Genomic DNA, 27,640 nt, shown 5'->3' on the forward strand with positions numbered 1-27,640 from the left:
CAAGGAGGATTCTACATACTCCAAGACGAGACAGGGGTCTCATGCAAAAAGACTATCTGCCATCAGATCTCAAACTGACTTCTGTAGATTAGACTGCACTCAAAGACCAACTAGTCAAAGTGTAAGCTATAATAAGCCCTAGAGGCAATGCAGGTAAAAGTAAATAACTAGTGAGATGGAAAGGACAAGGATCATAAGAAGACAAGTGACTAACATCTCACAAATTCATGGACTTGAAAATAATCCAAGAGTACTGGACTAGATGAGAAAAACAAGAAGCAATAACAAGTAGCAGAAGCAATAGAACAACACCCAAAAGAGGTTGCCCTTGCAAAGCAACTTATACGCAGCAATGAACAAAAAGTACATCAGGTACTCAAATGCAGAGAATATTCCCTAAAGACATCAAGACCTGTTGGTTGTCTACGAAAAAACGCACAATCCCAAAACACAAACTCCAACAGTACTGCAAACACAATGCAGAATAACTAACTTATGTGCACTATATAAAAATGTCAGACTAAATGTCAAACTGGAGAGGAGTAATATTATATTTGCAAAATCTGAGATATAAACTAACTGGCTCAGAAATCTATAACTCAAGTCAAATAGTAGTCTGAAATAGCACGAGCAACAAGTAGTTGCTATCTAAGAGCCAATACACTTTCTTACATCATTGCAGACAATATAACATGAAAATATTTTCTCAAAAGTCCGTAACAACATGAACAAATATCCAGTAATAAAAGATAAAAAAAATTCTAAGTGAAAAGATATAAAAGAGATAGAAAACATCAAGCTAGAAACGGCGTCTTTTACAGATACAAAACCTCTCAATAAACTTATATGCCAAAGTCTCACTTTACCTTATGGTTTCCAATTTTTTTTATATGTCTTCAATCTCATTTTTAATGCAATCAACCTAAATATTTCAGAGAGACTACTAATAGCACCAATCATATAATTATCTCTCATATCTAGCAGGCATAAATATTTGTATAAATACTTATAGAACGTGATTATAGAAAGATCAAGCAAACAACTTCTTTAATAAAGAAATCTATCTATATTTCTCTATCTGTTTCCTTTGTTCTTGCTCCTGTCCAGATCAGTTTTTAAGACATTGCTTAGCCTTATACATGTATGCAATTTATTCTTGAGTCAGATGTTATTAGCATAGGAATGAATCTTAACAAAAAATAGATTAAATATTATTATCTGTTGCTCTTTTTGAAAAATACATATTAACTTCTATTTTAGAGAATCTGTTAAATATAATGTATATCTTGAGACTTTATTTGTTAAGGACAACATCAATATAAAGATGCTCACAATAAACCAGCGTCTCTTATAGGGCTACCCAGATATAATCGATGCATTTGGTCTGCCAAGATTATATGGTTTCAGATCGATAGAAATAGTGATTGGCAAGTAATATGGTGCTATTTACAGTAACTCTGCTATTGGAATCAAGACTGGCAATATTATACTCGACTTGGTACAGAACAAACAGATCTATCTCAAGAAGATAAAGGTAGCAGCAAAATGGCTTACGTATGAAGATTTCTATGCTGATTGTTCAATTACAGAGAAAGGCAAGCATGTTGGTACTAGATCTGATATTGAACTCAGTGAGCCTTTGAGGAATAGAATAATTCGAGATAGTTTTGAAGGTATTTCTTCTCTTTCAAAACTTCTTGAATACTCTTACAAATCAAAGGAAAAAGAGTGCAGCTTGATTGAAGCAGCTATCTAACTAGCTGCAAGGCGTTTGTCAATAGCTATGTAATTGACTCTGCACTTAACCAAAATTATATATGACATGCACAAAAAGTCAGATTTCAGATATAGGTTGATGAGAACCATAATATTGATTCGAGCTACTCTCCAGTATTCAATAATCTTTTTTTTGGAAAAGTCATTGTCTTCTTTAAGCACAGACTCAACAACAGGAGGAGGTCACTTACTCATATGTTAATTTATGCAATTCACGAAAAAAAAAATGTAATTCCTGCTCTTACTAATGTTTCAGTGAAGTCAAAGGTTGTTCATTTTGCTGATGTAACAAAACTAGTTGTCTTGGTAATATCCACAGCAACAATGTCATAGTTTTTTGTCTGATCAGATTTAAACTGTGGGTCATAATTGTTGCTTGGTTGCCATGCAGACATATATATTTTTTTTTGTAATATATGTTTTTTGAACTATCTTTAAAAAATTTATCTAAGCAGCAGAATGTTCAAATATTTTTATATTTTTTTGCTCTCAACATTCAATATCCTTCAATTGCAACCTACACTTACTATAGGTATAAAACATGTAGTTAAAATAGACATTTGTATCTCCTGAGACTTAAGTTTATACGGCCCACTTTGTTTTTTTGAAATAGTTAAAAAAAGCGATATTTTCGTGTTTCAAATTGTATTTTTTCGTAGCTGTTCTTAATCATTATAGACCAAAAACAAGTTCAGAAAAGCAAAAAAAATCCCATTTTTTTCTGTAGTGAAACTAAATTTCTGTATTTAATTTGCCATTTTAATCGAAGTGATTATTTTTTATTAAATGCATTTTTATTTCACTGGGAAATTCAACGCTATTTAAGGTACATACTGACTATATTCGTAAGTTAAGGGTGTACTTCCAGTTATGTTCATGCTAAGTGTAAGTAGGTAGATAATCTAGAATATATAAAGTTGGAGATACCTTTAGTCTTGATTTATTTGGTGTAATATATATATAATCTAGGATAATCATTGGTATGCATATGAGTATTTAAAGCAATAGCATATGACAGTAATAATACTTAGTGTTTGAATATACCAAAAATAAACAAATAAATCTATGTATTTTAATTACAAAAGTGAGTGACATTAATAATAAGCTAACTTGTGTAAGTTAATATAACCGTCTCTGTGATTTATTATGGTCAAAATGCATGTATAAAGTATATAATTAACATGATATTTTTTTAATTGGCTAAATCCATTTTTCTGCCTTACATTAAAAAGAATCCGGACTTGAATCAATTTGAGAAAAAAAAATGCTACTAATACACGCTCTTTATACTGGATTTAACTTTGATTGTAATGTATTGAGATATTGACTATGACTAGAACTGGATTAGAATTAAAATAATGAGCTGGGTTAATGAACCGAGTTATTAGCAGGTTTCAATTCTTTTGGTGAACTTAGTTCACACCATAGCTCATTACCACAAGGGTACTAAACAAACATTTGCGTATAGTTGGTGTGTACAGAGTAAAAGTTCAACAAAAGAGCAAAAAAAAAAGAATAAAACAAGTTTATTCTGAACTTGGTCAATTAGATTAATTTATGACTGTCCGCACCTTCATCTAAAAAAAAGTTCAAAATAAGTGCAAGTACATATTAGATAAAGGTTTGCTTATATTTCCGTCTCTCTTATTAAGTGAGAATATTTTATTGTGGATTTTTCTAGATCTTGCACCCTATAGCACACAGCTTTCATCAAAAATGTGCTTTTCTTCTCAACCTAAATGAAAATGAAAGAAGACTAGCCAATTAGAGTCGATTAAAATTTTTGCCCTTTTTTTTGCCTCTTTTTTGAACTTTTAGTCTGTCCACACCAGACTTTTAAATTTCAAAAACAATATTCTTGGAGGAAAAGACTTTTACTGACATCAACAATTTTTTATTCAAGAAAATACTAGAAGTTTGCACTCTCTCTATTAAAGTAGTTTTCTTTACAATAATAATAATAATAAATAGATTCCTAGGGACCAGATACAATCATTAGACTTTACATAGCAAGTGACATTGATGTGGTCTGCTAAATTCAAAATATCGGCTCCCATCCGAAAAGGCCGGCCCTCTAGAATTAATGTTTTAAGTTTGTAAATAAAACAACTATTTCAATAGACGCTTTATTTATTATTTTTATCCAAGATTATTTTTAGTGCTAGTATTAGTGTCAAGATTATATTATAATATGTGATTTTTTTTATAAAAAAAAGTAGAACGAGTACCTTTGTGTGTATGTGAATGGTATGTGCACAGCAGATAAATATTTTGTATCTTTCCACTAAAAAGTGAACACCTCATTCTAACGGTTCACTTTACCCGTCAGAACACTTAGTCCAACTTAGTATAATTAACCTATAATCAAGTCAACTATTCTACAAAGTTAAACAAGCAAAAGATATATATTTGGTCAAATTATGATTTTTTAAGTAAGTAAGAAAGAAATGTTTCATTAATGATTGACTTATTTAATAATGTAGCTTGACTCTTCTTCTTCTTTTTTGATTATAAGCTGTTCCCGGATATTGATAATCGTGGTTAATCTATTTTTTCTTATATTCAAATTGGTCCAAAATGGTCATTCGATTCAATTTCTCCAACAATATTACTCTATTTAACTAGCCCTACCACCTGGCAAGATACCTATAAAAAGCAAAGTATCACTTGGTGACCGAATAAGTGATACAAAAAGAAAGGCAAAGGAATAATATATCTATAAAGAAGCTTAAATAAAACGCAATATTTTATTTCATTTTATTTTCTTCTTCCTTTTCCCTTTTTCCCATTTCCAATTTCAAATTTCCCATTCACTTTGACTGTAGATTTTCTTCCTTTTCCTTCTTTTTCTTCTTCCTCTTTACTTAAATATATACATATATTTCTGTATATCTGTATTTAATTCAACGATATTGCAGTTTTATTTTATTTTGAATCACCCGTAACATCTTCCGGATAATATATTATCCATTTACTAGTATTATTTATTTATGTTTGATTATTGAATATAATATAATATAAACAGCCATAATTTAACATGAATAGATCAGGTTCATTTCCAGTGATAGGCGCTAGAAAATAGGCTTCCGGAAAAACTATTAAATAAGAGTGTACAAGTATCAATGCATTAATTAGTTTTTCATATTTTTGATCAAAAGAAAAAGATAGACAGTGGGGGGTAAATTCGGTAAGAAACCCAAGGATTTCTTATGATCATTTAGAAATAAGCTTGGCATATTCATGGCATTCAGTTTATCCATACATAACCTCACACGTATGTAAATATACAAAATGGAATATTCCCTGTTTGCCCAGAGATCTTTGTGTATCAAGAATGATACAAAGCATTTTCATGTCTTGTCATATGATAACGTGGTTACCTCTTCTTTCCTTCCTTCTTTATTTAATTATCTATTATAATGTATTGTATATTTACTGTTTGATTTATAAGATATTAGAAATGTAGAATTAGACCTATATATTATGTGAGGGAATTTAAGGCTATAATACAGACAATAGGTACAATTTCGATTACAATTTTACCAAGAGACAGGGCAAAATATAAAGGAAAGAGTATTTGAAGGCATATCAATTTAGAGTAATTCTCTTTTTGTCAAATAGCATATATAATATTAAGAGTGACAATAAGATGCAAAATAAGGGGAGTAAGAAAAGAACGGGAGGAGGAGGTGAAAACATAAACGCAAGTTTAGATCAATTGGACTGTGTGAATTGAAAACTAAATCCTCAAGACTTGTGTCTGTGTATTTCAACACCAACAAGATGACCTGTACAAGATATATATACATATAGAATAAAAATAAGAATTAATATTAGTATTTCACTATTCTGTGTAGACAACAGATAAAGTAATAATCATCATAAAAAAAAATGTTATTCACGCAAAACATCTATTGCCTCACTCAATCAAGCAAATCCCACCTTTATCACGTAGTTACACTGCGTGAATGGGTGTGTGTAGTGTGGGTCAAGGCTGTTCTGTGTTAGTAAGATGTCATCAGGGCGGTAGATATGATGTGCATAGACCCCAATTGATACACGTTCAACTTTCAAAGTTGAACTACAGCCGCTCCCTTTATTTATTTTGTTTATTTTGTATTTTTCTACCACTTCTTGTTCTTCTTTTTGGCTTTTATTTAGATCAAATAGGAATATTTGTTTGTACAGTAAGATTTATAGCCAAATATTCTATAGAAGCCCTCTTGGATAACAAGTGAACAGGGCAAAATAAAAAGTAAGAAAAAGAGAAAAAGAACAAATCTAACAGTCTCAAAATAGCAAAGAAGAAAGGTTTGGCTACCTTGGCATGTGAAAAATTTCATCATCAGATCTGTGAGACTTTTGTATATAAAATATATTTATATATATATATATTATATATTATATTATTCCCCACATGTTTTTACACGTAGAATTATTTCCCACTCTCTTTTGAATTCAAATACAATTTCTCTCTTTCTTTCTCTTTCTCTCTTTCTTTTTCTCTTTCAATATTTCAGCCTTTGCTGTCCAACTTGACCCCTTCTCTTTCTCCTCTTCCTCCTCCTTCTTTTTTCTTCTCCTTCTCTTCTCAACTTGACCCCCTTTATATATATATCTCTCTTTTACCTCTTTCTTTATTTATTTATTTTAATAAAGAAAATATATTGACCTTTGGTTGCCTTGACTACAAGACTTTAAATCATTAAACTTTCTTTTATATTTTACTCACCCTTTATATATATAAATATATAACCATATATTATATTGTTTTCTTACAATTCCAGTGATTAATTTTTCAATTCATTCATTCATTTATCATATATTTATTTCTGCTTTCTTTAAATTTATAAAATAAAATAAAAAAGAAGGACAAAAAAAATGTCAATCTCCTTTGAATATTTCGACCCAGAGACCGAATTGGGGACACTGGATGAAAACGGCCGACCAACCAGACCACGTAAAAAGCCCGGACGGAAGCCCAATCCACCATCGCCTGCCCAACGTAAAGCCCAAAACCGAGCAGCCCAGCGCGCCTTTCGAGAACGCAAACACCGGGAGATCAAAGACGCAGAGGCGACCATCAAACGATGTGCACAGGCCCGCGACGAAGCGCTGCGGGAAACCAGACGCCTGAAAAGAAAAACAAAGGCGCTTTTGTACGAACTCAATTACCTCAAGGGGATCATCCTGACCTTTAAAATCATCTGTCTGGCTAACAACATCGATGTACCAAAAATAGGATGTACAGGCCAGACAGACGAATTTGGAACCGAGATTCTCTGTTTCTCAAAAACTCCCGATATCCCACAGGCGCTTGAGCTCTACCTTGACGACAAAGGACACATCATCAGTTTCCCAACAGACGAGTTTTCACTATATCAACCAACAGCAACGACGATGACGGCTACGACAGCTACAGAAACGACAGCTACAACGGCGACAATGAGTCCAGACTGTAATCTTACTAGAGGCTTCAATTCTGTATCTAGTCCAAGCTCACGTACCTGTAGTAGTAGTAGTCGCAGTGAATCGAATCCTCATGATGACACAGCAACAATGACGGCAGCTAGTATCATAAGTACACCCAAACTATGTTTTGATCTCAATAGCATCGGTGAATTACACAACCAATTTCAAAGTCAAGCATATGAAAACCAGCATCAATACCCACACCCACATCAACATCAATATGAATATCAACAGCATCTACAAGAACAACATAAACAGCATAATCAACAGCATAATCAGCAACAATATCCACAATATCCACAACAGCAAGACCAAGACCAAGACCAAGATCAAGACCAAGAACAGCATAATCATCAGCCACTACTGACAGTACAACAATTCCCACATCTAACCGGGCCCTCCTTTCTGCAGCGACTCCTTGAAGCTGACATAATCCAGGACCCTAACTACCTCACGACTTTCCATGATTCGTTTAGTGGGTTCTATCCCGAGGCAGACTTTGATGAATATTTTGGCCAGCAACTGTTTGGATCCGATATGGTTATTGAAGGCGAAGGCGAAGGCGAGTGTGAAAATGACGGTGGTGAAAAGATTGGCGAAGGAGATGGTGATGAATTGCCCGAAATTGATGCAAGGACTGGTTTGCCTCGCATTACAACCGAGCCTACCCCAGATCCACCTGTTTTTCATGGAAAGAAAATGCTTCCGCCAATGACACCTATGCAGGCATTAGACTACCTGCGTGTACAAAAAAATATTGACAAGGGCGGGCGTACCTTGTTTACTCCTAGTAAGCTTTTGTCTCTTTCTCTCTCTTTGTGTGGAGTGTAGTGCGGTGCAGTGTTATTTTTATGTGGCGTGGAATGGCGTGGCATGGCGTGGTATACACATCTTATACATAAACCATAAAAATAATATGAGTATTAATTTTTTTTACAACTACAATAGCAGAGTTGCAGCGTACGATTCCTCATGATACACGTATTGATCTGGTTCCAGGATCAGAGATGAGAGATCACATGATTATGTTTCAAGACTATTACGATGCCAACGAACTGTTTGATTATCTTGTCGAGTCAGCAATGTTCCTTGGTGGAGAGATGGGTAATCCGGACTGCTGGTTTGTCTCTCCGCAGTTCCTAGGACAATACTGGTTCCTTTGTCCCAACCACACACCTCAAAGGATGGACAATGCAGTCGAGATTATGAGGATGTTAGGACAACGGATGATGTCTATGATGATGGAACGTAAAGAGATGTTGATGAGTCCACATTGTAAGAATGGACTCAATACACCAAGAACCACGCCAACAACAACAGCAGCAGCAGTAAGGTCAACAATATTAAAACCAACAGCAACAATGTCAACGTCAAGGACAGCGAGGATGAGTCGATAAATTGATAAGGAAAAGATGAAGTATATATATATATATTCTAAATCATCATTTTCAGTAAATAAAATAAAATAAAATAAAATAAAGATTGTTTAAATTAATTATTATTGTTATAGTAAAAATAATATACGTATATATATATATATATATATCTTGGTACTATCCTTTTCATTGTACAAAGATGGTGGACGTTGCCGTTGTAGTGGCTTTAGTGATTGTTGTAGTGGTTGTTGTGACGATGATGATGATATAGAATATATTTTGAAGTGGTTATGGTAACAAATCTGCGTGATTCTAAAAAAAAACAAAAAAAAACTTTTTTTTTGCGCACTTTGGAATCTCAATTTACGTAAATTTAATTGGCTAAAATTGCGTTGATCGAAAAAGTCAAATTCGCGTTTTGCACATTCACAATTCACGCAAAAACCAAAAGCCAAGTTGCGTAATTCTTTTGGTACCTTTTTTTTTGTATTTAATGGTCGGCTACAATGCAAAGCACTGAGCGATTAACCTTTTCTTTACGCCTATGAATTGGTATTACATAAAAATAATATAGAATAAAATAAAGGACTAGAGGACCTACTCCAGGAAACATCCTATTACCGCGAGTGCCTTGGCTGCTATCATGCCGGAATGAGGACTAAACAAATGATACTCAGACTATATTCTTATATACTGATTTGTGCTTTGTGCTGTGGTAAAGATATATTTTGAATGTTTCTTGCTACGTTTTCACGGCTCTTTTGCATTAATCTCACTTTGGTGGGGGAAGATAGTTTAAAGAATTAGTCAATCTGTAACGGTCTCCTTATATATTCCCTACCCACATTTCATCTTTCTTTCTCTCTTACTGCCACGGTGCGGACCATGACAATAAAGTAATATAATGACATCCTCCCATCGAAACGTATTGCTATTGAGTGGTGCACGACAACGAGTTCACATCTCTTTTTTTTTTCTTCCGTCTCCGTCATTCTTTGCTAATCTCTTTATAAAAAATATAGCTATGGAATATACTTTCTTTGGGCTCTCACCATCCCCCTTTAGAAAGTACAAATCTTTCAAAGAACATACAACAAATCAAAATTAAAGAAAAAAATCCGAGAAGCCCTCTTTTTGCTTTGTGGCCAAGAAAGTTTGGTGGGCACTCTTGCTACAAAACTCCCAAAGAAAAAACCGCGAATTTGACTTTTTCGATCAACGTAATTTTAGCCAATTAAATTTACGTAAATTGAGATTCTAAAGTGCGCAAAAAAAAGTTTTTTTTTTGTTTTTTTTTAGAATCACGCAGATTTGTTACCATAACCACTTCAAAATATATTCTATATGCATTTATAGTAAAGAGAGAAAAAAAATTAAAAAATTATATATATAAATAATTTTATTTTAACTTGTTAATAAATATAATAAATATAAATATAAATGTAGTACAAACGGAATTGTCTAAACGCCTATTTTTGTAAACTTTTGGGTAGTTTCTTAAAATCAATAAATAAATCCCAAAAGCAAAAAAAAAAAAAAAAAAAAATTATTTAAAGAATTTCGGAAACGAACCTGCCGAAATATATAAATATATATATATATATATATGTAAAAGATGTCAGGATCTGTCAAGTTTAATTACACATACACACACTAGACGCACATGTGTATGTGTATGTGTGTGTATATAGATAAATAGATAGATAGATTTTTACAAAAGTATATGTATTTTTGGTTTCTTTGGCTGACATGTGGGTTCAATGTTCTTGTTTTTTTTTTTTGTTTGTTTGTTTAGAATTTCGGAAACCACCTTTAACTCATATTATTTCATATGTAACATTTATAAACTTTGAACAAATTATATTTATTATAAAAAATAAATGAATGAATGAATGAATGAATGAATGAATGAATATATGAATGAATATTTCTATTCTTATTAATTAAGTATTAATTATTGTTATTTATTATCTGACTATTCCTCTCTCTCTGTTTTTTAAGGTTTTTTTTTTAAGTGTTTTGGAAAGTGAATATTATTATTATAATTATTATATATGTAATTTTTTTTTTCAACAAAAAAAATACACAAAAAAAAAAAGGTAAATAATTTTTTTTTTAGTTTTCTCATCTTTCCTTCTAAATGAGTCGCATAATTAAATCAAGGTTGTAATAAAATAATAATAATAATAAAAAGTTTAATAAAGATAATATTGATTGATATTTTTTTTTATAAAAAAAATTAAAAGATAAAATAGATAAATAAGATATATGGGACATACGGAGATGTGTGTGTGGGTGTGTTTTTTTTGTTTTAAAAATAAATAAATAGAGAATTAAATAGATATAGAATATATAGATATATAAAATAACTATATATAATATATATATAATATATATATATAAAGAAAGAGATGAAGGTATGAAGGTGAATTTTTTGGTGTAAAGTGCAAAATGTATAAAGTGTGTGTGAGTGAGTGAGTGAGTGCAAAGATTATGAAAAGGAAGAAAGAAAAAACAAGATTATATAATATAAAGTGCAGTGAATTGAATTGAATTGAATTGAATTGAATGAATGATTGAAAGTGAGTGAAGTGAATTTTGTTCTTTCCTTCTTTTAGAAGAAAAAGAAGAAAAGAAAGAATGAGAGATGTACATATATAAAATAAAGAAAAAAAAAGGGGTGATAGTTGACAAGGCTTAAAAAGACTGGCATAAAATGAATAAAGAAAAAAAAGAAGTATAAAGATATAGATAGATAGATAGATAGATAGATAGATAATTGAATGGATGGATGTATGGATGGATGGATGGATAGAATAGAATAGAACAGATAAATGATGGATGGGTTTGATGCGTTTGATGAATGGATGGAGGGATAGATATTGATAGATAGATATTAAATGGATATTAAAGAAAAGAATGAATTACTCTGAAGACCATGCCGAGAAGGGAGGCACAAGAGAATGATGAGTTTGTGTAAGGTGAGGTGGTGGTAAACGACATGGACTGGAGAAGACGCGGGCAGAATCAGGTGGTGTGAGGGGCATAGAAACAAAGAGGGAGGCAGTCGGACTACTGCAGCCGCTGCTGACAGCACTCCCAGACCGACTGCGCGCGTGGACTGGTGAGGGCGGCATATTTGATTCAATAGAGGAAGAGGACCGACGGGAATCAAGACCGCTATTATTGCTGATATTACTATTACTATGGCTATGACTATGACTATATATATAACTAGTATTATCATGAATATTATGATTGTCATGAATAGAATTATTGCTATTGATACAACCGCCGATTGTGTCTTCCGAGGCAGTCCAGTTTACTAGTGTGCGCACATCAACTTTGCGCTTTGCAGCCTTGACAAACAGCTCGGCCGGCCTGACTTTGGTGTGTCTGAGGTAGTAGCTCTTACAGGTCTCGCACCAGTGTCCTGTACCACACAGATTCCTGTACCACTGATGTGTTTCCTGAACCCCGCAATTGGCACAGTGTTTCCGGGATAGGGACGAGGCACTTTTGGGAGAATAGAAGACCATCGGGAGTGAGTGAGAGTCTCCGGTTGGAAAAGCCAAATCAGACTGCGTCTTGGACACGCGCGGACCTGGACGGTTGGCTACGATCAGTCTCAGCGGCCTCGGCGCAGCGTGTTTGAGCTGGTAACGATAGCAAGCCACGCAAAGGTGACGTCGTGACGCTGGTTTGGTACTGCAGTTGTGGCACATTGGTTTGATCTTGGAGGGTCTTGGGGCGTGCAGGAGCGAGATGAGGGTTGTGTAGAGGGCTGGCTGCGACGACGATGGAGAAAACACTGGTCTGGGAAGATTCTCGTGTTCCAAACCTGCGGTGTCAAAGAGGTAATTGGCCAGCTCCAGTGCGGACCGTAGCTTGTCCTGATCAAAGCTACGCAAATTAAAACGAAACAAGGAGTTGAGGACGTGGTTGAGACGATAGATGTGGTCTTCTTTGGCCAGGGCTGCGTTCTCCAAGAACCGGACGTCGGTGCGGCCGGGCGATGTGCCATGCTGGGTGTAGCGGAAGAGATGGAGCAGCCAGGTTGGGAAGAGAATGAAATCTGGCAAGATCAGTTGGCTTCGGCTGCCCTCGGCTTTGAAGAACACTGCAAGGAGTCGCATCTGCTGACACAGTTCGGTGGACCGAATGGGGCGGGATGCCTTGCCGGTCCCGATGTGGCATCGGAAGGAGCCGTTCATGTGTCTTCCGATAACTTTGATGTGCACAGGTGTTTCACCAACAAATGAAGACGGACTCAAGGGCGCGATGGTCGCATCCGTCAGACTGTTGCGCTCCAGCTTGTGGCGCATGCAAAATCCGTTCTTTTCCAACACATCTTCCCAGATCTTCATGAAATCTTCGTCGCGAATAGGTGAAGTATTTGAGGGCGATTGTATGAGAAGGTCGGCAATGTTCATTTTTGTGTCTTTCTTTTAGTGGTATATGGTAATGTGGTATTTGATTTGATTTGATTTGATGATGCTCTTGGTTGATGCTGATGAATGGTCTGGTATCCGTAGTATTTGGTGGTATTGTTGGTATTGATACTGATGATACTGATGGTGTTTTTTTTTTTAATTTAATTTAATTTATTTATTTTTTCTAAAGAAAAAATAAGATAAAATAAAATATATAATAAAGAAGTGTATTTTTTTGGCTGGTTGATAACGAGGAATAATATATATATATATATATAAAAATATATAAAAATATAAAGAAGTATATAGATATTTATATTTATATTTATATATAAATGTAGGTATGTATGTTATGTATGTATATAAGTATGTATGAATGTATGTATATAAGTATGTATATATTTTTATATATATAAAATATATATATAAATAATATATATATATATAAGTTGTATGTGGGAGTGGGTGGAGTAAAAGATAAAGACAAAAGAGAAAGAGAAAGAGAGAGAAAGAAAGAGATAAAGAGATAGAAATAAAGAATATAATATTTATATATAAATATATAAATAAATATATATATATTTTAAGAGAGAGAAAAATGAGTTCTATTTGATACAGTGAAATATAATAATAAATAATAAAAATTTAAGTGAGAAAATGAAGCATGACAAACGGCAGTAAGTTAAAATCAACCCGCAAAGAGGGGGGGGGAGGGGGGGTCCTTTTATGATATCCTTTCGAGAATTCCCTTTTTTAGATAGTGTTCTTTGCCTACAACTAAAATTCAAGCTTTTTTTTTTTTCTTTTTTTTTGCTTTATTTTTTGCTAGACCGCTCTGTCCAATGATGATGCGTCGCCTGCGGATTATAAAAATAAAAAGGTGAGGTGAGGCAAGCAGAAAAAAATATTTGTGTATTTGTATGTTTTACATCAAATACATCTACACGGCACACAAAGATAGATAGATATATAATTTATATGTGTTTGAGCTTACTTGAACTTAATCGACCCCTACACAGAATAAGAATAAAGTCAAAATGTATATATATATATATATATATATATATTTCATAAGAAATTTTCTATATATATATATTTATATTGATCTGTCTTCCTCTCTATCTCTTTTGAGTATATATAAAGAAATAGTATGTATATGTATATGCGTATGTAAATATGTATATGTATATGTATATGTATATGTATATGTATATGTATATGTACATGACATGTATGTGTTTTAGTAGGTAGGTTAAGTTTCCAAGATTTGCCCAAACTTGGCCTTTTTTTTTTTGGTTAAAGAATTGCACATCTTTATTTTCATTCTTACATTTGCTTCTTTAGCCAAAAGGCGATGATCTTCTGCGCTCTAATTTTCTCTCTCTCTATATATATATATATAAATATATATAATAGCCACTCATAAAGCTCTGTCTTGTTTCCTTTCTTTTAACTGTAGTATAAACAGAGAAGTTCCCCTTCTTTTTATTTCACTTTCTCTCTATAGTCCATAAGACTCTGCCTGCTCTAAATATGTATTTATCTACCTGTAATTATACGTCTGCCTGGCTGTCTTAATCTTTGGTATTTACCTTGGCTTTAGATTTGAGTACAGGTTTGGATCTGTCTTTGTCTGTCTTTATCTTTATCCCCTTATCCACCCCCTTTCCTTGTAAGGCATCCTGTCCAGTCAGTTCATTTGTATATTCTCAGATTCAAAATGGTGTCGGTGGCATTACCAATATATTGTTTACCAAATATTATTACACCAAAAAGAAAGAAAGAAAGAAAAGCAAGTACCCCACTTTGTGGATTATTTTATTTTTAAAATGCTGTTAATGCTATTAATACTATTTCTATTATTACTGCCAGATCAATAAGTTCCAGTTGACTCACTGATTATGTATATTGTCTTAATCTCTTCTTAAACAAATTGTCATTCTTGTTTCAATTCAAGCCGATCTCTATGTGTATAGCATTATATACTTTCTATTGTACATGAGAAAAGAAAACAAAGCTGTCCTTGTGCTCATATTCTCATCATCATTATCATCATTATCATCATCACCAGTGTTATTTATCAGCACAAGACAAAAACAAAGAATCTTACATTTCAATCTGAATCTAAATCTACTTTTTACTTCTACTTCTTGATGACATGAAAAAGGATAACAACACTACATAATTTACACCCTCTTTTTCTTTATTTTGTACTCTTTCATTTTCATTTCTCAAAATGTATTTCTTATATCTTTTTCTTTTGGATCTGATAGTAAGGTCTCTGAATCAAACATAAATAGGCTTAGCAATCTATTTCTACTATATTAAATTCTGGGCATTACAAAAGCCTTTCCTCTCTCTTTATGTATCTTTCTCGACCTCTTTGAAATAGTGTATTTTATTTAGTTGAACACCATTGATCATATTCTAGAACTGCTATCAGATACAACTATATACTCTACTCATCCGATTCGGTTGAGTTTATCGGTATAAAATAGATACTGCTAATGAATCGAACTACCATAACTTGTGTATTAGTTCCTTATTACTTTGAACTTGTAAACTTTGCAGTATAATAAGTTGTATCGTTCTTGACTGTAATCGAATACACGTACTCATGTATAACAAATTAATTAATTAACTGATTCATATTAATAACAATTATCATTATCATTATCACTATCACTATCATTTTTGCATGCCTTTAAAATAACCCATTAAAATTAATACACCCCTCCTCCTAGATTTTTTGGGTTTTTCTTCTATTATTTTTATTTTTTCACTCTTCTTCTCCGCCCCTTTCTCTCTCTCTGTTGTATATATATACACGTTTTATTTTATATAATACAATATATATATATATTTTATACTCACTTAACTCCACTCGACTCGCTGGATTATTTACTTGCCCACCATTTTATATATACATATTTATATATATATATATATATATATATACACATATAGCACATACAAGATACTCATGTATATTTTCTTGTCAATATATTGAACACATTCTCTGAAACGTGGTCACTCTATATTTTTATATTTTTATATTTTTTTTTTCTTCATCTCCAGAGGGGAACATCTTGCGTCGATCCTGCAATTCACAAACACTGATTATTATTATTTTTTTTTTCTATTTTTTTTTTCTTGATTTTTCTTTTTCTTCTTCCTCTTCTTCTTGATTTTTTTTTATTCCTCTTCTTCCATAAATAATTGATGGCCTCTGCAGAAGATGATTTTACGTCTTTACCCTTGGTGGAAAGACTTGAACACAAGGTAAAAACAAAAAAAAAAAAACAAAGCCTTTCATTGTCACATTCATCATCTTAATGTTCCAAAAACAATTGTGTATATATCTATAAAAAAAAATCGAATAATATCATAACAGCAATGGAAAGCACGAGTGTCTGCATACACAGAACTCAAAGACATCTTTCGAAAAACAATTGACGACAACATCTTCTCTACCTACGAAAGCTGCCTAAAGAAGATCGCTACAGATGCCAATGCAGTCGCGCAGGAAACTGGTCTAAACGCCATTTACGAGTTTGTTGACAAAGCTCCAAATGCCACAAGGTGTGTACATACATACATACATACATACATACATACATACATACACACACACACACGCAATACAAAATACACTACGCACATCACACTACGAACAACACATTACGCACAACACTTGACACACAACACACATACAACATGATATACGCACAAAAGTTTCTGCGTGCATAGTGTTATATATATATATAAAGAGAAATATACACGAGGGTGGATCTCTTTTGGATTTGATAATTTTTTCATTATTATTATTATTATTTTGATCTTACATATATAAATGCTTTCTTGTGTCCTTTATAGTACTCGTGAAACTATTGTACCTGCTTTGGTAGAAAAATGTTTGGGTGCAACCAAGGCCGGCACAAAGCAAAGAGCAACTGACATTATCTTGCTCTATGCAGAAATAGACACTCCAGACCCAGTCATTGTAGGTAGAAGCACTTCTTCTTTATTCTTTTAATTTCCTTTATATATATAATTACATGTCATTTATTCATTTTTATTTATCTTTTATTCTTTACCCTTTTTTTTTATACATCTTTTAATCTACTAGGAATTTGTCATGCCAGGTCTGAGCGCTAAACAACCAAAACTAGTGACTCAAGTGATCACTGTACTCAAGGATCTGGTGAGGTAATAATGACAATAATAGATTTAGTTAGTTAGTTAGTTAGTTAGTTAGTGCTTTAGTGAGCTATAATAGAACGAAAAAGAACAGTATGAGGAAGAACGTATATAGAGTATATAACATGTATGAGTGTGTATGAAGATGTATGTGTGTGTTTGAATAAGTAGGTAAGTAAGTGAGATAGTGAGATAGAGGGGGTGAATGAAAGGAAAATGAAGTGAGGTGGGGTGAGGTGGGATAGGGTGAAATAGGGTGAAATAGAGGGGGGGGGGGGTGGTTTAGAAGAATAAGAACAATAAGAGACTTTATTCACTGATTTTTTTGACTTGACATGACACACGTACAAAACAAACAATAGTTAATTAATAAAACACACACGCACACACGCACGCACACGCACACAAGCACAAACACAAGCACACACATACGCATATATACATATATATATATATACTAAATTTTCATTTACTTACTTATTTATACAACACTATTTTATATCATTATGTATTCTACAGGACCTTTGGTATAAAGAAAACAAGTCCAAAACCTATATTGAAAGCAATCCCAAAACTATTTGGCCACACTGACAAAAATGTCCGAGCAGAGGTAAAAAAAAATATCATACAATACAAGAGAACATGTTTTTGTTGGAATTGCGTATTCATTTTTGACAACCCAACATTGTTTAAAATTTTATTGAAACAAACAAACAAACCAACAAACCAACAAACCAACACACAATCGATCGATCGTTCGTTCAATTGACCCTTTCTGTTTCTCTCTAAAAAAACAAACAATAAAGGCATCTGCATTGGTGGTCGAATTGTTCCGTTGGATAGGTGCAGCTATCAATACCTATCTGTCAGATCTCAAGCCAGTTCAAGTAAAAGAACTAGAAGAGAGCTTCACAAAATTACCACCAGGGAAAGCTGTCCCTGAAAGATTGATCAGATCAGAACAAGCCGCAGCAGAAGAAGAGGCTGCAGCAGAGATGGAAGTAGGCAAGTATATCAATTGATTGATTTATATAACTATTTGGTGTATAGTTATATAGTTACATAGTGTTAATTTATTATTATTATTGGTGGGTATATATCTTTCTTTCTTTCTTTTAGATGAAGGTGATAAAGAAGAAGACGAACCAATGGAAGACGTCGTGGATGCATTTGATCTTGCGGATCCAGTAGATATCACCAGCAAATTACCAGAAAATTTTAGTACTCTCATTGTAAGAAATCCAAATATTAACAGTAACTACAGTAGCTTTAAAAATAACAATAAGAAAGATAGTAGTAGACAGAATTTCAAAAGTTTTTATAATAAGAGCATTAGTATTAGTGGGGAGAGATCCTTTATTAAAGTTTTTCTTTTACTTCTTTGTATGCGTGTGTTTATGTATATGTGCGTACATTCGCACGGGTGTTGCTTGCTTGGGTTGATTGGCTTCTTGCTTTACTTGTGAATTGAATTGCATTTCTTTTTTTTTTTTGGTTTTTTATTTTCTTTCTGTTTGTTTGTTTGTAGGCCTCTAAAAATTGGAAAGAAAGAAAAGAGGCCCTGGATGCTGTATTTGAAGGGACGAAAACCCCACGTATCCTAGACAAGGACTACACTGAACTAATGGCTGCACTCACAAAGGTAATGATAATTTATATATTTAAAATAATCATAATCATAATAAAGACATATATACATACACACAATTATCTATCTATATACCTTAAATTATACCTACAAATTTACCTACAATATAATATAATATAATATAATATAATATAATATAAAGCTTGTTCAAAATATAGATAAATAGATAAATATTTAAGAGTTAAAGTTAAAAAAAAAATTGGCCACGTTTGATTATCGTTGTTTGGCTTGGTCATTGTTATTGTCAGACAACCACCTAACTAATTAACTAACCAACCAAAATAACCGAAAAAAAACAACAACAACAAAATAACCAAATAACTAACTAATCGGCGTGGATTTCCTTTGTGTGTGTTTGTGTGTTTGTGTTTATATTAGCGTATCAATGATGCCAATATTTTATTGGTTGGTCTGACAGCAAACTGCATTGAAGCCATCGCCTCCGGGCTCCGTACCGATTTTGGAAAATATAAACCAGTGGTAATTTATTTATTTATTTTTATTATTATTTATTTGTGAGTGGGTTAATGGGTGGATATATATATATATATATATATTGGCAATAGCTGTAGTATTATCGACAATATTAGCAGTATTAACAGTAGCAGTAGTAGTAATAGCAGTAGAAGAAAGAAAATATCAAGTAATTATAAAACTTTAATAATGATAGTTGTGGGCCGTGTTGTTTCAAAAGTGCTCACAGGTCTCTTAGGTTACACCCACTCTGATAGAGAAACTAAAGGAACGTAAACCAGCAATTCTGGAGCACCTCACGAATGCACTCAATGCTGTGCTAGCTTCCGTGCCCCTTTCAGAAATATTCGAAGATCTCGTTGTCGGATCAAAACACAAGAATCCACAGGTTCGTGGCGAGACAGCAAAAATCCTGTCGCGGCGCCTGAAGGAGATCCGGGATGTGCCGTCAAAAACGGAAACAAAAGTATTGGCAGAACTTATGCTAAAGACCCTTGACGATGCCGACGGAAGTGCCAGAGAAGCCAGTGCGGAGGGTTTGGGAACCTTGATGAAGGTCGTCGGCGAAAAGGCAATGGTTCCGTATACCGACGGCATGGATGACATCAAGATGGCCAAGATCAAGGAAGCATTCTCAAAGGCTGTCGTCAAAGCCAAGGCCAAGGCCGCGCCCGTCAAGAAGCCTCCACCACCACCAAAGAAGGCACCTGCAGCTGTCAAGAAAGTAAGTAAGGTTTCTAATTGTAGCTCATCACACCAAGTCCATGTGTGCTTTTATTTTTATTTTATTTTTTGTGTTCTGGGGTGTGCCTAGTATGTGGCAACTGAAGTGAAAATGAATAATGAAAATGGCAGTGGTTGTGTTTGTGGTTGTGGCTGTGGGTTTGATAATATTAGTTTGTTAACTAAACTAAAATAACAACAAAAACAACAACAAAATGAATAGGCACCCGCTAAACCAAAACCAGCACCCGAGCCGACCCCTGTGGCGATGGATGAAGATGAGGATGCAACAGTAATCAGCCCACCCAAACGGAAACCTCCTGCGCGCCTTGCTGGAGGAAGCACCAAGAAGCCAGCGCTGTCGTCTGCGAAACCAAAACCAGCCGCAGCTCCTGCAGCACCGAAAAAGGCAGCCAAGCTCCCACCCTCGTCTGGCCCTGAAGAAGTGAAATATCGGTTCTCTGCCGAGGATGCCGAGGCCCGCGTAAATGAGTTCATTCCAGAAGCCATCTGGAATGATCTGCAGCAAGCCCAATGGAAAGTGAGATTGGCAGCAATAGAAAGCCTGTACACCCAACTCGAGGCGGATTCGGATGTGGAACCCGAGATTGTCATCCGATGCCTGTCAAAGAAGCCGGGCTGGAAGGAGATGAATTTCCAAGTCATGGGCAAGATGTTCGGCGTACTGGAACTCTTGGCTACTTCATGTCCAAAATTCTCAAAGGCTTGTGCGGCCATCGCAATTCCGGGTACGTTAATTACTCTTCTCTTATTATTTATTTATTTATTTTTGATCTGTTTCAAACACAATAATCATAATCATAATCATAATAATGAAAGCATGTGTATTTTTGTGTTTTTTTTTTTGTGTTTTTGTGTAATGACTGTCTTTCTTTCTTTCTTTCTTTTTTCTCCTTTTCCTTTTTTTTTATAATACTATATTGTATATATTTATTTATGATATTGTCATTTTAGGCTTGGTTGAAAAACTCGGTGACATCAAACTTAAAAAAAACGCGGGAGAGTGCTTGGTGGTATTTGCCGAAAAGACATCCCTTCAATTTGTCTTGTCGCTATCTTACCCTGTCTGGAAAAAAGCCAAATCTCCAAAGGTTCTCTCAGATTCCCTCCTCTGGGTTCAGTCGGTTCTGATGGAGTTTGGCATTGCTGGACTCCAGGTCCGAGATCTTATCGATTTCCTAAAGAGTGCCCTGGCAAATACAAATGCTTCAGTCAGAACTAGTGCGGTCACCGTATTAGGTGTCCTTCGACTCTACATTGGACCTGGCAAGTTTCTTTTTTTTTCTTTATATATTTCTCCAATTTCAAATACTCGTTTCGGGTATTAATATTATTAATGACAATATTATTTTTATTATTACTATTACAGAGGTCAAATCGTTTGTACAAGATGTCACGCCTGCTTTGATGGCTATAATTGATACTGAATTCGACAAGGTGGCACAAATGGAACCCCCAAAGCCGACCAGAGCAATGGTAGGACGTTACACTTGCACTATTAAAAAACGCGAGCTTACATGTGATTATTTCCGCCCCCTTCTTCCACCCCCCCTTTTTTTTGGTTCTTCGTCTTCTTCAATAGGCCGAAGATCCATCGGGATCAAGTGGTGGTGGTGGCGGTTCTGGTGGAGGTGGAGGTGGTGGAGGTGGTGCAGATGCATTGGACGCTCTATTCCCTCGCCAGGATATTTCTAATGCACTTGGTAAAGTAGCTGCAGAATGTGGCGATGCAAATTGGAAGGTTCGCAAGGAAGGTCTTGAAAAAGTACTTGCCATTATCGAGGGTGCCAATAAGCGGATCAAGCCAAACCTTGGTAAATATTAACTTTTTTTTTTTAAGAAAAAAAAATGTCTGTGTGTTGTTTATATACCAAAAAAAGAAATTAACAACATTATCATCATAATCACCGTCATTATTATTATTATTATTACTCTTACTATCATTATCACTATAATCAACAACAACATAATCCTCATCCTCAATACTTAGGTGACTTCCCTAGTGTACTAAAGGCACGTTTGAATGATAGTAACAAGCTTCTTCAGATCACTGCAGTCGAGATTGCCGGTCTTCTGGCTGTGGCTATGGGCAAGCCATTCGACAAATACGTCAAGATACTGACAGGTCCTGTTACGGCCGTGCTGTCTGATAACAAGGCCAATGTCAGGGCAGCCGGTGTGGCTACCTTGGACAGCTTCAAAAAGACTTGTGGGCTGGAATGCATGATGTCTACCTTCGGAACCAGTCTTGCCGCAGAATCGCCTGTATTGCGCAAGGACCTCCTAACATGGCTGGCCGCGTCTTTCCAGGAAGATACCAGTGTAACCTTTGACGCCGTGCCTCTCATCACACCAATCTTTTCTTGTCTTCAGGACCGGAACGCAGATGTCAGAAAGGCTGCTCAGGCCTGCTTACCGACAATCATTTCCCAAGCCGGCTACGACACCGTAATGCAAAAGTCCTCGGACCTCAAGGGCGCACAACGCCAGACAATCATGCCGTTTATCGAGGCAGCCAAAGGTTCGGCCCGTGCGCAGGAACCCGCCGCCACAAGTGCACCCTCAAAACGAGCATCCGAAGTCAAGCGCCCTGAATCAGTCGCATCAAACAAATCCGATGACAAACCAGCTTCTTCGTCTGCGGCATCTTCTGGAAGTAGACTCAAGCCTGTTGCTGCACGTAAGAAAATCGGGCTTCCACTTCCACGATCAGGAGCCAATTCAGCTGCTGCTGCTTCTGCTGCGGCTGCGGCTGCATCATCTCAGGAACCGGTTGTGGCGCCAATTACGACAGGTGATGTACGCGCCAAACAAGTGAGAGCCAAGAAAGAAAACCGATGGCAGTTTGATGCTCCTCGGCCTGACATCTGTGACGCTCTGCGGGTTTTGTGCGAAGCCAACATGTCATCTGAGGTCTGCAAGCTGATGTTTAGCACCAGTCAGTATGCTGAAAAGGACCGCCTCAATGCCCTGAACCTATTGGATGAGTGCCTGACTGCACCTGAACTCTCGATGAACAAATACAACATCGACTACTCAGACATGAAACCTCGATACATCGCCAATGCAGATCTTATCTTCAAGTACCTGACCATCCGGTTCTTTGACACCAGTACCAGTGTACTTATCAAATGTCTAGACATCACCGAACACCTGGTGTCGATTATGGATGAAGAGGGCTGCCATCTTTCAGAGTATGAAGCTATCTCCTTTTTGCCCTTCTTGATCAACAAGGTCGGCGACTCTAAAGAAGTTATGCGAGTTCGGGTCCGTAACATCTTCAAGTCCCTTGCTCCAATCTACCCTGCCAGCAAGCTATTCAACTATCTACTCGAATCAGCCTCGAGTTCAAAGAACGCAAAGGTGCGCTCCGAGTGTCTGGAAGAAGTGGGTGCACTGATTCAGCGCAACGGTGTGTCTGTGATGCTCCCCAACAAGGCTCTGCCTGCCGTGGCAGTCCACATCGGCGACCGCGATGCAAGTGTTCGAAATGCTGCGCTGGGTGCCATCGCTCAAGCCTACATATTGATCGGCGACCCGGTGTTTAAGCACGTGAGCCGGCTGGGCGAAAAGGAAAAGGGCATGCTTGAAGAGCGCCTAAAGCGGACAAAGCCTTCGCCTAGCGTTCTAGCAGAGAAGGAAAAGGCCCAAAAGGAAGCCGAGGAGATGGAGGTCGATGAGTTGCCGAGCATTAGCCAGTTACCTCGTCTGCCACGTTCGCAGATCGGCAAACCCCGAAGTGGACTCCAACCGCCCTCACAGCGCCAGGCTGCGGTAGTCCAGCAGCAACAGCAGCAGCAGCAGCAGCAGGTTTATGAGCCTGAGCCAATGGAAGATATCGAGAGTGATTATGGCCAACGCACACCTGACCCTCCACGTATGGCCACTGCACCTACCACTGCTGCCACAGGAGGCTTTGCCATCGGACTCCAGGCACCTTCTTCGGTGCGCCAGCTACGCCCGACCCAGCAACAGCAGACTGTCCAACAGGCCATACAGCAGGACCGTGGCGAATACATTGTGGACTATCTGATTTCTCAGATCACCAGTGGCGACCCACAGGCGAGTGTGGATGCTCTCAAACAGCTGGATAAACTGTTGGTCAACAAGCCGGATCTGGTCATGGCCGACATCGAACCGTTGGTGAATGCGATCACTCTTCAGGTCCGCCTAGCCTATTCTTCAATTGATGTCCAGAGAGTGTTCAGTACCAGACTCTGTAAGCACCTGGTGAATGCGCTGGTCATGTTGTTTTCGAACCGCGAACTGGCCTGTGCAGTGTCCCAGAATGCACTCAACCTTTTGCTCCAAGAACTGGCCCACAGACTGCTTGACCAGAGAATGCTGGCACTTGAGTCTGGCTTGCAGCTGTCAAAGGCACTCAACGTGGCCATGGTAAAGGTGCTCGAAAACACTCAGCGCAACGCAACATTTAGGTGAGTATTTTGTTCTCTCTCTCTCTCTTTTTTTTTTTAATTAGTGCTATTGGTATTGGTAATAAAAAATATAATATGAAGTAATATAAATCAAGGGAGACAGGGAGGAAAGGCAAAAATTATTATAGATACAGCTATTATCGTTTGGTTTTCAAAAAATCAATCAATAAATCGATAGATATATACATATGTGTGTATGTGTGTGTCTTGTTATTAAGTCGTTTTTTTTCTTGTTTAGTGCACTTCTTTCTATATTGGGCCAATGCTCTGCTGGTCTCCACCCAGGAGATGATCCACAAAACAAAGAAACCAAATACACCGAGCTAGTGATGAAATGTTTGTGGAAATTAGCCAAAACCATCCAGGACAATCTGCGAACAGGCGTACTCAATGCAGACGAGCTTTTGTTTGAGATCAACAAGTTCTTTGTCATGACACCGCCTACAGAGTGGAAGCGACGAGCGGCAGATAATGTACCGTTGGGTGAGATGCCGTTGCGAACAGTAAAGACGCTTCTGTTGGAACTTGTGAATGGTTTGGGAGATTCGATCTTCCAGCACCTGACACTTATTGAGGATCCACCTAGAAGTAGTGTATACCCATACTTGCATCACATGCTTGAAGCGTGTCGCAAGAAAGAACAGACCAGACAGCAGCAATTACAACAACAACAGCAGTCGCAACAAGGCGGAGGAGGAATGCCAGAAGATCCTCGGTTTGCTCATTCTCGTAATGCTTCTCTAAGTAGACCGGCCTCTGTGGGATCTGCAAAATCGAATGGTGGTGGTGGAATGATGCGAGGACCATCGACGGGGGGAGCTTATGGGGCTGAAGAACAATCAGAAATGAATTCAAGTCCTCCAAATGTACCAGACAGTCCGTCTGGTCAAGGACAACAAGCACACCAAAATATGGGCAGCGGTTCGCCTAATGCATTAAGCTCACAGGTGCAGGCGATGCAAGTAGACGAACCATCCTCTGAACTCAAGCCACTATCAGACCATGAGAAAAACCGGTTATTGACTCAGATTTTCCAAAAGATTGGTACACGAGATCAAACCAAGCAGGTATGACATACAAGCTGAGATAAATATATGCGTTATTAATATGTGGCTGTATGAATCTATATTGCATTGTATTTTTTGTAGGGTATAATTGAACTGTATGAATTCCAAAAGAAGTATCCTTCTGCAGAGGGAAAGGTTAATGCCTTCTTGAGTCAGTCAGGAACATATTTCCAGAGTTACATCCGGCGTGGTCTCAGCAATTTGGCAGCCGAAGACAATGAACTCCGGGCATCGCAAGCCATCACCAATAACAATAACAACAGCAACAATAATAATACCAACAGCAACAACAACAACACGACCAATAATAATGTACCTTCTTCTTATTCGACCATTTCAAATGAATTCCAAAATGTCCAGCGCACTGTGTCTCCTCCCGTTCATGCGCCGGCTGGAATACAGGATCATAGATTAGTAGGAGTGGACCATCGAATGGCTCCCGATCGATCAAGTATTCACGGAGGCAAGTCAAATATATAAAGAGTACAATAATAATGATAATAATAATGTATTTATTTATTTATTTATTTATATTGGCTTTCTAGATGAAGCAGCCGAGAAAAGACAGTTAATACTCAGATTACATCAAAAATTCGGATACAGGATAGATGTAAGTAGGCAAAGGTTTAGCAAGTGGGCCTAAGCTGACCTAAGCTGACCTAAGCTGACCTGAGGTTATTTGATTTGATTTGATTTGGCTTTGCTCAACTCTGATTGACTTTATATTATTATTGTATTATTATTTTTTAGGCCGAAGATGGTTCGGTAGCAGAACCAATTCAACGTCAAGAAACCTCACCAGCATACACATCTTACCCAACACGACGAATGTCTCCATTGAATCATGTAAGATATTGATTATTCTGTTGTTACTGCTTCTAATCTTCATTTATTCTCTTTTGATGTTTTAATATATATAATACATTATTCCAGGATACTCAGTCTTCTTATCGAACCTCAACACATGGTGAAACAGACAGAGCCTTGTCTGTGTCTGCTTTAAAGGAAAAATTAGCTAAAATGAAACAGGTCATTAATTCTGCGGCATCTTCTGCATCTAATACTTGATTTTCCTCTATTATTTTTCATTCATTAATTCATTCATTGATTTATATGATGCTTTATGATAATGATAATGATGACGTAGTTACTCTTCTCTCTAGTTTCTTTTTCGCCTCACAAAATATTATATACATAAAAAACAAATAAGCAAACAAAATAAATCAATCAATAAACAAAAAGGAAATAATACAGTAAAGAACGGTGGCTATCAAATTGTTGCGTCTCATTCTTTATGCTCGGAACTCATCGGCCCATTTTTAGATGCAAGAGTATTTTTTTTATACACACACAGCTACACACAGCTACACACGCACAAAATAATGTAAGCATTTTGATTTAATGTGATTTGATTGGGTAGATGCACTCGAATAAGCTTTATTTGTGGCAGATCAAGGTTTGCTTTATTTTATTTTTGTATCTGTGTCTGTATCTATCTTGTTTAGATTGACAAATAGCATGTTGTGAGACTTCTTTGTCAGACCACCTTGTGAGACTACTTTTGATGAGACTCTTGGGCAACCATAAGATAAAAAAAAAAAGTCTAAAAGTCTAAATACATGGTTCATTGTAATTCACTCGTATATAATATAATGAAGTCTAAAGGTGCCAAGACAACTTGATCAAACATTGCCAAGAAGTCTAAAGCTAAAACTAAAAGGAAAAGCCCCAAAGAAATAAATATAAATAAAATAAAAATCAAGGCTTTGTTCTTATTTTGAGCCTGTTTCACACTACTTGATCAAATAGGTTTCTTTGTATAGACAAAATGTTCATTTTCATTCTACTATTATTCATACAATCTAATTTATTTTTGCGCGACTGTTATATACTTACTTATCAGACTTGTAGACCTCCAAGGCTAATAATGACTTTTGTAAATATATGCATTAGCAACAGCAACAGCAACTATTGTTGTTAATGATAATAAGAATAATGAAATCTAATAGATCAT

The 27,640-nt window shown here is 36.0% G+C and overlaps 4 protein-coding genes across 4 annotated transcripts; 3 read left to right on the forward strand and 1 right to left on the reverse strand.

The window, feature by feature from the left end:
• Positions 1–724: 724 nt before the first annotated feature.
• Positions 725–2,109, forward strand: PHYBLDRAFT_64220 (hypothetical protein; the record flags this gene model as incomplete). The annotated part of the gene is made up of 4 exons (XM_018441258.1): positions 725–739; positions 1,355–1,431; positions 1,453–1,673; positions 2,033–2,109. 4 exons carry the CDS (start codon positions 725–727, stop codon positions 2,107–2,109), a joined length of 390 nt encoding a protein of 129 aa, XP_018293334.1.
• Positions 2,110–6,309: 4,200 nt separating this feature from the next.
• Positions 6,310–8,806, forward strand: PHYBLDRAFT_180743 (basic-leucine zipper transcription factor). Its single transcript, XM_018438356.1, has 2 exons — positions 6,310–8,038; positions 8,200–8,806. Exons 1-2 carry the CDS (start codon positions 6,658–6,660, stop codon positions 8,643–8,645), a joined length of 1,827 nt encoding a protein of 608 aa, XP_018293335.1. The 5' UTR covers positions 6,310–6,657; the 3' UTR covers positions 8,646–8,806.
• Positions 8,807–11,146: 2,340 nt separating this feature from the next.
• On the reverse strand, positions 11,147–13,057 carry PHYBLDRAFT_77651 (GATA-type zinc finger transcription factor; the record flags this gene model as incomplete). Its single annotated transcript, XM_018443284.1, has 1 exon — positions 11,147–13,057. The coding sequence occupies one exon, from the start codon at positions 13,055–13,057 to the stop codon at positions 11,549–11,551; it is 1,509 nt and encodes a 502-aa protein (XP_018293336.1). The 3' UTR covers positions 11,147–11,548.
• A 3,222-nt stretch (positions 13,058–16,279) lies between these two features.
• PHYBLDRAFT_180745 (hypothetical protein) lies at positions 16,280–26,869 on the forward strand (the record flags this gene model as incomplete). Its single annotated transcript, XM_018438357.1, has 21 exons — positions 16,280–16,339; positions 16,452–16,639; positions 16,934–17,060; positions 17,187–17,266; positions 17,777–17,867; positions 18,064–18,258; positions 18,316–18,322; positions 18,377–18,489; positions 18,786–18,899; positions 19,284–19,385; positions 19,618–20,103; positions 20,326–20,851; positions 21,078–21,362; positions 21,493–21,599; positions 21,706–21,937; positions 22,114–24,559; positions 24,798–25,626; positions 25,708–26,077; positions 26,172–26,236; positions 26,377–26,472; positions 26,560–26,869. The coding sequence occupies 21 exons, from the start codon at positions 16,280–16,282 to the stop codon at positions 26,692–26,694; spliced, it is 6,654 nt and encodes a 2,217-aa protein (XP_018293337.1). The 3' UTR covers positions 26,695–26,869.
• Between the last annotated feature and the right edge of the window lie 771 nt (positions 26,870–27,640).

This window comes from Phycomyces blakesleeanus, assembly GCF_001638985.1.
Source record: "Phycomyces blakesleeanus NRRL 1555(-) unplaced genomic scaffold PHYBLscaffold_7, whole genome shotgun sequence".
NCBI classification, from domain to species: Eukaryota; Fungi; Mucoromycota; class Mucoromycetes; order Mucorales; family Phycomycetaceae; genus Phycomyces; species Phycomyces blakesleeanus.